The sequence below is a fragment of the Chelonia mydas genome, chromosome 1, assembly GCF_015237465.2.
Source record: "Chelonia mydas isolate rCheMyd1 chromosome 1, rCheMyd1.pri.v2, whole genome shotgun sequence".
In the NCBI taxonomy this organism is placed as follows: Eukaryota; Metazoa; Chordata; order Testudines; family Cheloniidae; genus Chelonia; species Chelonia mydas.
This window is the reverse complement of record NC_057849.1, coordinates 13,620,681-13,633,898: the sequence shown is the minus strand read 5'-3', so window position 1 is coordinate 13,633,898 and position 13,218 is coordinate 13,620,681. Positions and strand designations below refer to the sequence as shown.

The following is a 13,218-nucleotide window of genomic DNA, read 5'->3' as shown; positions in this document are numbered from 1 at the left end:
TCTGTCAAAGGAGATGTCCATTTCACATAACACCAGCAAATGATTCTTGAATTACCAATACTTTGACATTTTAATATACACTAAAATATTTCTTGATGCAGTCCTCTTCACAGAGTATAAAAATTATATGGACATGTCTGTGTAAGAATACTGTTTAGGTTGCCACATATGGAACTGTAATCTTTTTGTTATGTGCATAGTTTATCTTCAATTTAAACAAATTACATATACAGAGGTCTAAAGATCTTGTTTCTAAAGATCTTTTGGGGGAAACATGCACTAAGCAGCTGAACTGTGACAAGCGCAGAATGGTATCAATCCTACTATACTATCTGATTTGTCAAATTTGTCTGTACAAGTTATTCTAAAATTCATAATAGCACTCTTAACCATTTATAAAATGAGGCAGATCATGTCTTTGCAGTGCTCATGGACACATTCTCCATGATTTGCTGGAAAGAATGAAGTGAATAACCACTAAGGTCCTAGAGTTTGTTTTCTTGAACTTCTGGTGGTTTATGGTGGTTGAATATAACAGACTATAGGATGAAGGTAGTATCAAGCAAGTGTTTTTTTCTGCAGCCAGTGGAGTTTTGTTGATGGACTATGAAGTTGTATAATGCAACAGATCAGACCAATCAATAAGCATAATTCACACAGCAATGTAATGACTTGGAAGTAGTTTGTAGGCCCTTCATCAAAATGCTGTCAAACTAAGAAGTTTGCAAAAAGCAACCCCTGAGCAGATCTAACATGGTCCTCATATGTACAGATTTTTAAGAAAACTCACCTAAACCCACATTAACAATTTTTCTCAGGTACTGGTTGATACGCAGCCATTTTCTCCAAAACTCATTACAAAAAAAAAATAATTTCCTCTTTGATTTCTTCCTAACCTAGATTCATTGAAAGCATTCTGCATAGATTTCCACTTCATGGATAATCTGAGTTTCACAGAGAAGTACTCTTTCACCATGCATAATTAATCTCAATGTAAAATACTACCTGTTAGTGATAATTTAAAGATATGTATTAAGTGACAATATAAAACAAATGAAACAATACATATAACTTAGTGTCTTTTATAGAAATGGTATAACACACATATAACCCAGGACCTGGTTTTGAAGGAGCTGACTGAAAAATACTGACCTCCTGACAGAATTGCCTCTATGAAATCTTTATTAATCATTTCTTTTTTTTGTAAAGAAATATGCAAATCCTACATGAAACTTTCTACAATCAGCCGTGATCTATTTCACAAGTCAGAGAATCATTTGATTTTTCCAAATACTTATGCACAACTTTTAATTAGCATGATGCTGTTTCCACCATTCACAATTTGGAAACAAAAACAATGTCCTAAAACTAGGAGGATTCTAAAATTAACCTCAAGTTCAGAATAGGCCAAACGTAAAACTGCTTTAAGAGCTCAATTATTGGGTGTTGGAGGCAATTTTGAGTAATTAAATGCTGAAATGTGATTGTTTTCATGCCAGTGACATATGCAATTCACTGTCAGAGCAAGTCTCTCTGTCCTACAACAGTCCAATTCCTTAACTTCTGAACAGATGTAAAGTAAGGTAACATTTAAAGTGGCTTTTTTTTCAGTGCAATCTCACTGATGTGGTTTCAGTAAATATTCTATAAAACTATTACAGCAAGGGAACTTGATTTTGAATGTTCGTTTATTTGGGTTGTTTTGTATTGGTTTTCATTCCCTAACTAAAATATTAAGAAAATAAACTGTTTTCAAAAAAATCTAAGATTATGCATAACAAATGCTTTAGAACACAGTAATTCCAGATAACTGTACAAGTTAACAGGGTGAAAATTTGATCCAACTTTATTAATCTGTCTGGGAAACATTGAGTATTTATCACTTCTCAAACAAATCATTCAAAATTGTTTTTTAATTGAAAAAAAAAACTACTAGTGACCAGCAGCCCAGCCTTCGCAAAAGACACCACTAATAAAAAATCCTGTGTATGGTAACTAATAGATAACCTCTGCCTTATGGAATTTCTCACTCAGTACTGGGAGGGCCTTTTCAATGAACTCTTCTTGTGCTTTGGAGGGGGTGGGGCGGCACGGCTGCAGGTCCCGACATTCGGCACTAGCAGATGAGTTGGAGATGGTCTTGAGAGAGTTCTATAAAGCTTATCTTCAGCACCACAGCATAGGCACCAGTGTCCGAGCACCAGTTAGAAGTCACAGTAGGCCTCTGAGGTGAGGCACTGACCCCAAAGTCCAGAGCTCTGGTCAGCTTTGGAGAAGGGGAGGGGTGTCAAGAACTATTTTGGTATCAACTGAGCCCATCCAGAGCAAGAGTCAAAAGCTGGAGAGAGAGCAGAAACTTGGAACTCTCCAGTGCTCAGGGAGTCTAACCAGGAGAGCAGTCCCGGAGGACTTCAGCATCCCTGCTTTTGGATTCAGAGCCTTTTCAGATCCTGTCTTTTCCCACAGAAAAGTGGGAAGTGATGCTAGAGTCAGTTTATGGAACTCAGAGAGGTGGAGGGTTTTGATGCCAACAAAGGCCATTCTGACTATGCACAAAAGTCCCAGCCTGAACCCATGGTCTGCTGATTTTGCCCATAGGGCAAGAAAGCGTGGAACCTAAGTTGAGACTTTCGGTGTAAAAGCCCAACAGATGTTACTTCTGTCCAAAGTGAGAAACAAACTTCTAAGCAAAAGAGGCATCATACACCGGCAAACTGACTAGGGAAATATCAATGACCAGGAGGTGGACCATTTAAAATTTTCATTAAGTTCCACCGTGGGTAACTGTGGCATTGACCTGGGAAAAGTGTGGGCAAAAATGGGTAATTTAACCTCATCTGCGCTACACTGACACTAAAGCTATTGAAAAATTATTTGAAAAAATATAAACTATTCATAAGACAACAGTAAAACTGTCTAAAAGTTACACAGATAACTCTAATGCTCACAGACAATAGTGGCCAGAAAGAAAGGAAGAGAGTTAGGGCTCCCAACTCTTCCACATAGCCTGGAACCCAAACATCTGGTGGCGTGAGGTGGTGCTCATGCGAGGCTCACTGGGCATGGCTTTCCAGAACACCATGGTGCGGTGCCTCGAACCCCATAAGTGAGATTACACACAAAGTCCCCAGAAAAAGAAGTGTTTCACTAAAACAATACATTTAAAATTTGTTTCGGTTTAAAAAAAAATAGACAAGAGCAGACCAGCCTTTGTAGAAGACCCCATAAATAAAAACCTGTGTATACATGCAACAAAACACTTTCAGGAACAAATGTCATTTTTAAGCTTCCAAGAGTTTATTATAAAAAGTACAAAAAACAAAAACAAAAAAAAACCCCAAACATTTTAAAAGGCAAGGAATATATTTTACAATATTTCTAATATGCTATGGTCAAGGGTTTCTCTCAGAGCCCAGCACTGCAATTCTTATACAGGCAAGCCTCCAATTTACTTGAGTGAGAGGCTTGCCGGCATAGATTGCAGGATCATAGCCAAATTTCTTCACAACCTACAAGCATGGCAGACACTAAAATTTGCATATGAATGCTCACTATTATCAAGTAAACTGCTAGCATCGCTTATAAAGAGAAGTAAAAAAAAAATCTTAATTCCTTAGAAAAGAAAGCACATGTCGGAGTCTTAATGACAGGCCATTTCCCCCACATTTTAAAATAGTGTGATATGCATGCATTTTAAAAATTATCTTCCCACTAAAGTAAACTGAGCATTTAATAGACATACAAATAAAAACAAAGCAGGCATAGCTAAATTATGCTGGAACAGCCTAATGATGAATTTTCAACTGTGGTACATTCAACTCCATAATAAAATTATTTCTTTAGAGAACAAAAATAGGTAACATTACTGAAATGCATCAGTTAACATCAGGGCTATTGGCCAATGGATCCATGTCTACTTCTTGTTTGTCCCCAGGGAGAGATCCGCCCTTCTACTCTGCAGTCTTTTCCTCCTCTTTTTACAGCCACAGTAATCTTTTGTATCCTTCTCCAGGAGGAACATTTTACCAGGACTACATGGAATGAACTAAGAGAGAAAAAGTTGCTTGTAAACACTTTCAAGGCAAGTACCTCTAATTATTTTACTGACACCCCAGCGGTTAGCTAACCGCTAAGTCCGCGGCCAGACTTGATTTCACCCTATTAATTAATTAGTCCTGAACAGCTGTCATAAGGCATGTGTTCTCTAAGATACAGTTGTTTTATCAGTTACTTCTGTGTTCAGCACTGAACTGATGACATTTATAACGCCAGTTTTAAAGTGATAATCTGTCATCTATACAGGGCTATGTAATTTTTTACAATTGCAGATACATTCATATTCATTTTTGCAGTGTCTTCTGTCCCTTTGCAGTTATCTTTATTACAATGCACCTAAGACTTAAAAAAGACAGTTAAACTACCTAAATGCTGTAAGTTATCTCAGGTTTTAGAACTTGTACATTACTCCTGCAAATGAGGGCTTTAGGATTTTTTAAGCAGATTGTTCATAATCTTTTAAGTTATCCTTTGCCTGTTTCTTTCTGGTATTACAGTGTGGGCACTGTACTAATATGTGCCTGTACAGGGCTTTTCATCTGTATATCTGAAAGCATTTTACAAAACAAGGTAAGAATTCCCATTTAACAGATGAAACAGAGGTTAAATTACATGCCCAAGGTTTGTCTTGTGGTTAAGGAAATGTACTCAAAAGATCCAAGATCCACGCTCAGCTCCACCACAGACATCCTACCTCTGTCCAAAATCATTCAGGTTTCTCTGTGACTGCATTCCCTATCTGCAAAACAGAGATAATACTTCCCTACCTAACAGGGGTGTTCTGAGGTATTCAGATACTATGGTGAAGAGCACCAAAGGACATTTTAAATTCAAGTCACACAAGTTAGGGAGACAGTGGGGCACACAATTCCTGATTCCTAACACCTGCCCAAAGAATTTACAATCCAATTCAAAAACAGTCAACCTGAAATCCACATTAAAAGTGCAATTGGGTTTTACTCCTAGAAATACTTCTTCCTTGTCCAAGACTGATAGATGTATAAATGGAAACTTCCTTTTTGAGCTCAATTACTGGAAAACTTTTTTGGTTTTTAGATCCAGAAACTAGGCGACATAGCAAAAATCAAATAAGTATTTGGATGCAAAAGAATGAAAGGTATATAGATATGCATGTACACACACAACTGCACAATGTTACTGGGGCAACTAATAAATTACTTTCAAGGGAAAATATTTATGTATTTGAATGTAATAAGTGGTTTTGAAGTTTTTTATTTGTACGTTTTTAAAGTTAATCACACTAGTTTTGCTCTAAATTCCATCTTCCCTCCCATCACTTCTATTCCTCTGCCCCACATTGCACATGTGTCTCTGGCACTAGGTCCTTCACTCTTCCCCCTGCACACACTTCACTACCTTTTGTTCCTCCTCCCCTCTGTCCATACAATCCAATTACCTACTTCTCTTCCTCTTGTGGCTATGACGACCAACCACCTGGGTCCTCCTCTCCCTCTGGTATCCTGGAAAGGCTGTCTAGCTGCCTGGTTCTCCTTTCTGGGCATTCCTCTCCAAGTGGCACCTGCTGGTTTATCTTCTACTGACAGCTCCCACTGGCATTCACAACACCAGTCTCACTGGTGGCTGCAGTCTCTGAGGGATGTTCACTTATATGTACAAACAGGCCACAGTGGAGACAAGCGAAACTGTGTCCTCCTCTTCTTTGCTTCCAGATGCTTTTAGAGGTATCAATATATTTCCAAGGAGGACCAACCAACACCATATGACCTGCTAGTGCTCTGCAGACCACAGTTTGGGAACAACTTTTAGACAGATTCATATTGCCTCCTAAACGTTAATTTGGTCTTACGACACTCAGGCAGAAAAATTCATAAAAATACATTACATTTAATTAAGATCCTCGATTACAAGTGCCTCCCACATTTGAAAATGCTGGTGTAGACCTTCATGGTATGGTACTTCCTCACCTTTCTTCCATGCTTGTAATAGTTAATAATGCTGACGGTTAAAGCATTATATCTGGCATCTTAATTAGCACTCATTTAAATGGTGTGGTTTGCAGCTCAAGCTATTATTTCAGGTTCTCTGCAAACTCAGGCAGATATCATTGAACTGGTTACACTAAGGTCACATTCTGAAGGTTTACTATGCAATTATAATGGCTGAAGACTAATTAAAAATAAGCAGATGTTCTGAATAACAAATGAGGTCTGTCTGTGCAGGGTCATATGCCACAATCTCTGGGAAAAGCTGTGCTATGGAGTTATAAATTGTAAATAATAATGAAACGTACACTAGAGACGCAACTATGATCTCAACAAGGTAAAATATTTTTTCTTTCAGATGCTCAGAGGAATTAGTAAAGTAGATGTTCTATGGATAGTATCCAAAGTAACTTCTCACAAAATTGCACTTCCATTCAGTGAAACGGTATTTGAATAACTTTGTACTATGCAGCCAGCACACCAGTCATGACTATTAGCCAGCACAGCAGGATTTCACTGCAGGGGAGTTTGTAACATTGTTGCTTCCAAACAATATCATTAGATATCTCTTTAGCAGAATGGGTTTGTGTAAACACTTCCAGTTCTGACCATTAGGTTAAACTTTTAAATGTATATGTTTTTGTTTAGCAGAGTACTGCACTATTTAATGCCGCAAAGTTGTAGTGACAGGGCTGACTGAGCATATAGGCATTACCATAATACAAATAAATAGAAATAAAATTCTAAGAGTCCCAATAAAGTGTCCACTGAGCTAGGCACCATACAGACAAGTAATTAATGCATTCCCTGCTCCATAGCGCTTAGATTCAAATGTGTTTCTCAAATGCGGTTACCGTGGGGCTTTTCATGTGGCCACAGGCCTCCGGGACAGTGATCGCGCGGAGGTGACGGACTAAAGCCATGTTAACAAACATACAAATATCACTTTTCACAGAAACAGACTTACTATCTAGCAAGTCTAAAAAAAAAAAGCAAAGGAAACAACAACAGAGACAAGAACATGCAAAGCACATTATTTGTTTCTATTCTATTTAGGTCCAGTAAAGAATAGAGACAACCATACATTATTTTTATTATTACGTCTATAATAAAAATCTACATAAATAAATTAAAATAATTTGGACATGTATATGTGCATGGTTTTTTTGTTTTTCCTAGAGTTAATTAAGTATTTTAGGAAAAATTGTCAGAATGGCCATCAGTAAGATTTGGTGGCCACACTCTGAAGCCACCAAAACATTTCTCGTGAGATCCCCTAGCAAAAGGGCAGGTATAACACGTAAACAAAAGAAGTAAGAATATTAGAAAATCAAGTTTTATGCTATTTCTATGCAGATATGTAGCATAATTCACTACACCCGCAAAAACTGCTCACCACTGCAGGACACTATGGTCTATTCAGGTTCCATCCTGATATAAAGCTGTATTGTGCAGAAATATGGCACACAAGTACAGTATATCAGCATACAGGAGTTTTTCAAAATAATACAAAAATGGTCTTTTTGACAAGGTGATGGGAGGAGTGCGAATATTGTTTTTAAAGTTTTGCCTACTCTTTCCTATAGACTAGCTCGGCAAATAAGTCAAAGTTTAATCTTGCATTAGTCTGTCCCCTAAAGTGTCAAAAGGCATTTGGATATCTGCACTAGATTATTTGCAAGAAATACATTAAAACAGCTTAGGGTTTTGTCTACACACCAAGTTTCTGTGGGCAAGCCAGGGCATGAATCTACAGCACGCCAGCATGGCCATACAGTAACGCGCCATGTGGACACTGCTATGGCACCGTAAGCACTGCACTCCAGGGCTTTCAACGCACCGTAGTAGTGTCCACATGGCATGTTACTGTGCAGTGAGCTAGTGCAATGTTGATTCATATCCTGGCTTGCTGCACAGTAACTCACCTTGTAGACAAGCCCTTCCAAGTTTTACATAAAAAATAAACTACTGAGAATTCTCAGCTTCTTTTATAAAACTTTGTTTTAAAGACAAATGTCACATTATAATTAATGGGAGAGCATTTATATTTAGTTCAATGACAATTTGTATTGTTGGGAAACATTGTCAGAAAATTTCACACAGAAGAGAAATCTTTTTAAAGCTCTAAATGTGAATTATCCAGTGTTTTCAGGCAATACACCTATCACCAAACCAAGGATGCAATCCTGCAAACTTTTATTCATATGATTAGACAGTCACTAAACCAATAATGCCAGCTGCATTGCTGGAAATTTGCATTTTTTACTAAAAAGTCTGAAAACCTCAGGTGTTATAGCTCCAGAACTCTGAGAATGCAATTGTTCATTTTCCTAAGTTCATTAAGATTTTACCCCATATAGAATGAATGCTAAAAATGTTCATGAGTACAAAAACACACAACTCACCATTGTGTTTAGATAATGCGGAGAAATATATTAAGATCTGAGCTCAGACTCCCTGCATCATTAGGCACAAAGGCCTAGATTTTTTACAGGTGTTTAGGCATTGCTGCACTCAGCATCGCAATTGATTTAGGAGTCTATGACATTCCAGGGTGCAATCCTGACCAGTGAAGTCTTGCATCACCCCTACCCTGCAACCTGGGGGTCCCCCACAATGCTTTGCTGCTGTAGGTCCCACCTGGGCTGCTCACAAACATCCAAACAGCATGCAGGTCACACCTTGAGTGTGTGTATATAGCTACAGCCCTGGTCCAGCAACTCCGACCCCAGCAGCCTGTCAGCAAACACCAGCCACGCTTTGGCTTTCAGCAGCGTTTGGTTACTACTTGCAGGGTGACCCCAAACACACTCCCAGTCCTGAACTTCTCCCCAAAACATGTGTTCTACACTGTCCAGCCCTCTCCTGGACAGTCCAAATATATTAAGTCAGTTGTCCCTCTGAGGTGATCAATATCTTAAATTGAGTTACCCAAACAATTTACAACACTGGATTAGTTTTAATTAAAGAATAAAACAAGTTTATTCAACTACAAGGACACAGGTTTTAAGTGAGTACAAGGCATTAAAGTCAGAAATGGTTACAAGAGAAATAAACATAAAATGCTTTATAAAACTTAAACTAAACTTGGTTCAAGGTGACATTCTTACCCCACAGGTTCCCAGCGACACTGCTGACCAAGTTTCAGGTCAGGATCTGCTCCCGAATTCCATAGGCTGATTCTTTTGTCGTCTTAGGTGAAGGAGAGAGAAATGGAGAGGGAGAGAGAACTTGCCCCTCACTTTTATAGTTCAGTCACCCTTTAAAATGTATTTTCCTGAGGGTTATCCCTAGATAATATTCCTCCCAGCTGTGAGGGAGACATGGAGTCTTATCATGAAAGAGGTTCCATGCTGTTGTTTGCTAAAATGCAGATTTATCTTGTCTCCCTCTTACTGTTTCAAGTACCCTGTTTACTAATTATATGTAAACTGAGGTACACACACATTCCTTTGTTTAAGACCTGCTTGACCAGTCCTGACTAATCAGGGCTACATGGGTTTGAACATGTGCTTCCAACACTATTAATGTGGAATTCATAACTTTACATCTAATGTTACTACACACATTTCATCATGATATTATTCACCAGTGAGTTATTACTTTTCAAATGATGCCTCACAAGACATATTTTTCACAAAGATGATTATGACATAAGGTCTGAATACAGGCGTGCATTCCCTCACAGAGTCTAAATCTCGTTTTTGACTGTCAATGGAATTTAGACTCCTAAATGACTAAATCCCTTTTGAAAAGGAGACTTAAGCTTTAAAATAGCTTAAAAACCTGGGCCTAGAGCATTAGTTAAAAATGCCAAGCCTTAAAACAAAATATATTGATCCTACTATTCAAAAGTTGTTACTTTAGTGTAACTGCCAAAGTGATCAATGACACAGTAATGTAAAGCTTAATATATCAATGAATACTCAGATAGCATCAGAGTCATCTATTGACTTTTGATAAAATCCAGAGCTATTGCATTAGTTTTCAGTTTGTGGATATGCACACAGGTATTGTTAGAATATACAACAAAAGACTGACCTAAATACAACGTTTTTGAAATAAAGAAGGCTTCATTTCCATTTAGTTCAGGATGAGACTATATGTGCAGGGTTTCACCATGAGTAAAATTTGTATGGTAGAATTTTAAAGTCTTGAAAAATTAGCCTCTCCTATTATTACAAATGTCACTCTACATAGAAATATAGCAAGTTCTCCTGTTCAATGTTTCTTTATTCTTAAGATTTATAACATTTTAAAGAGGCCAACCTAGGCTCTAAGAACTTTTGCCATAAATTAAAAAGTCACAAATTAAACCAGCAGATGCTCCTTGTCCCCAAACCAGAAGGAATCTGACAAGAGGGAGAATCAAAATCCATTAAATCAATACCCATCCCACTCCTTACCACGCCTCTTCTTCACCAAAAGCCTGGGTAAATAGATGGGTCTTGCAGAATGCTCTGAAGCTCACTAGGTTTGGTCTATTTCTGACCAAGGGAAGCACAGTCTTAACAAGGCTATATTTAATGCAAGTATGCAAAGATGCTACTGCAATGATGATGCTACAATGATTTTTCCTCCGTTTCCTCTAACCAATTTGATTCCACTAATTACATGGCTGCCACTCCTACCCCGGAAAACAGTTGAAAAAAGTGGCTGTGGACCACTTCCAAGACCAACAATTCCTCCCTAGATCTTTCCCGAGTCAGGCTTCAGAGCAGGATACAGAATAGAGATTGGCTTCAGAGTGGTAGCCGTGTTAGTCTGTATCAGCAAAAACAAAGATAGACTCCTTGTTGTTTTTGCAGAATAGAGACTGTTCAGCACAGCCAGGGATATCTGATCCAAATTATAAAGAGAGATATTTTGTATTTCTTGATGCACAGAAGACAGCCAATGTAAAATGCAAAATAATGTTGCGGGAGATTTCCTAATCAGTTAATGTATCCTTACATACAGAGAACAATGGCTTAGACAATAAAGGCAAATTTATCCTAGGACTTACCTGTGCATACTCTCTCTCAATTGCAGCTTTCTTCTGACTGAATGTCCTACAAAAAACAGGGGGGGGAGTCCATTAACACACACAACCATATACTATAAATGCAATAATTAAAAAGGAGTTTTATATAACTTCAGTTCAAATGCACCATCAGACAGCCTTTACAGCCAAGAGAAGAGCAAAAGAAGAGCTGAACTGTTTGACAATTGTGTATTAACTGCCTAACAACCACTTGCATGTGGCCACCATAGATTAAGAGCTCCTTCCCTCAAGCTCCATTTACTTCATTAAAGTCTCTTCAGCTTTATATTGGTTTATCAGAGAACAAAATTTGGCCTTCAGGCATCTAAACTTTTTTTGGGGGGAAGTCATCTCTCCCTGACTGCATCTGAACATACCAGGCTAATTGTTCCAGATGCAGGACTCATCTCACTTTCATGCACCATCTTCACTCAGGAGTGCCCTGATTTAGCAATCGGTGTAGCTACATCAGCGTGGACCCACTTAGCTCAATTGGTTTAAACCCCTATATCACTTTCTATACTAAGGGGTCAGTAGTGGTACAGCTACACCAATTGCTTGCCGCAGACTACTGAACTAAGGCCAGTACTCAGTGTAAGTGAATGCCAAGTATTATTGATTTTAGAGATGGGCAAAACAAAAAAAGGACAAGAGAAGAATCGGTATATTTCATTTCCCATGGTTTACACCAAGACTTTGTGGGCCAAATTCTGCTCTTTGGGCATCAGTATAAATCTGGAGTAATTACAAATGCTTCAAATGAGTCATGCCAAGTTTATACCAATATATCAGCAGAATTTGGCACTGTGACTTTACTCAATCATGTTCTGGCAAAAATGGGATTCGCAAAGCTTTCAATATACTTTTGAATTATAAGGTCCAAGTCTGAAGCAATCTTGCTGCAGAATAAAAACAGATTATGCTACCCCTTTTCCCTCTAAATACAGTAGGTCTCTGTACTTTGTAGCACTAGGAGAACCAAACTACAGCAGCACAAAGAAAAGGAAGAATGGTTGAACCATAGCTAACCCTCCTCAGATTTAGAACTATCTAGGCGTACCAAGACTCCTAGTAGTGCTCTGATAGTTTAAGTAATTTTCTTTTTACGCTCAAGCAACCAAGCAATAGGATTTTCCTTGGTCTGCATTTCCACATTTTTCTACTAAGATTAATAATGCACTATGCACAAAACATATGACTTTAATTCTATTTAAACAGATTGAACAATTAATTATGGGGACAAGCTAGAAGTTAATGTAAATACAGCAGATGCCCGTTTGCTGCAACACCTTATAAGAGCAACAGCCTCTTACGAGCAACATTTCCCCTGGAAACACTTTCCTTACTGTAAGTTATCGACACTCCCAATAACAGCAAAGCCGCTTATGAGCAACACAGCAAAAGAGCACAGATATGTTTCTACTAATAATCATCTACTGTATCCTGTAATAACATCCCATAAAGTTGAAATTAGAATGTAAAAACAGAATAAGCACCAATGGTGCTTTCTATTCCTGCCCGCAGAACACACTGTTAGAGGTTCCATATTTCAAATAAGATGTAAAACAGAGGTCCTGGCCAATTGTAGTCATTAAAGAACCCATGTAACTCTTTTCAAGAGTAAGGTTTATATTAGCTCTGCGGGCTTGGCCCCATTCCAACTCTGGTTATCACATCCGGTCTACCTAAATTTCCCTGGCAGTTTCAGCTGCATATAAGTGACTCCATTTTAGAACTAAGTGAAATCATCCCTGCATATTGTTGTTTAGGATCCTTCTGGAAGAAAGATGCTACATAGTACCTGTAAGATATTGTTATAGGTAACATTGGACCAACATACTTTAGTAGTTTTCTTATCAAAGCCCAAGCTTCCATCTATGATAACAAGCATATCGAAAAATTAGGGTTGTCGACTAATCACAGTTAACTCATGCAATTAACTCAAAAAAATTAATTGTGATTAAAAAAATTAATTGCACTGTTAAACAATAGAATACCAATTTAAATTTATTAAATATTTGTGGCTGTTTTTCTACATTTTCAAATATATTGATTTCAATTACTACAGAGAATACAAAGTATTCAGTGCTCACTTTATATTATTTGTATTACAAATATTTGCACTATAAAAATGATAAAAGAAATTGTATTTTTCAATTCACCTCAGACACATAC

General features: G+C 37.8%; 1 protein-coding gene across 6 annotated transcripts in view; it reads right to left on the bottom strand.

The window, feature by feature from the left end:
* Nucleotides 1-13,218, bottom strand: part of FCHSD2 (FCH and double SH3 domains 2) — a 231,538-nt gene that overhangs the window by 166,111 nt on the left and 52,209 nt on the right. For 4 of the 6 annotated variants that reach the window (XM_037881542.2, XM_037881430.2, XM_037881482.2 and 1 more), the window contains exon 3: nucleotides 11,026-11,071. The exons of 1 other annotated variant lie outside the window; for it this stretch is intronic. In XM_037881542.2, coding sequence (XP_037737470.1) covers nucleotides 11,026-11,071 — 46 coding nt within the window. Of the gene's footprint in view, nucleotides 1-9,130; nucleotides 9,213-11,025; nucleotides 11,072-13,218 lie in introns of all 6 variants that reach the window. One more of the 6 variants, XM_037881610.1, reaches the window with a different exon arrangement.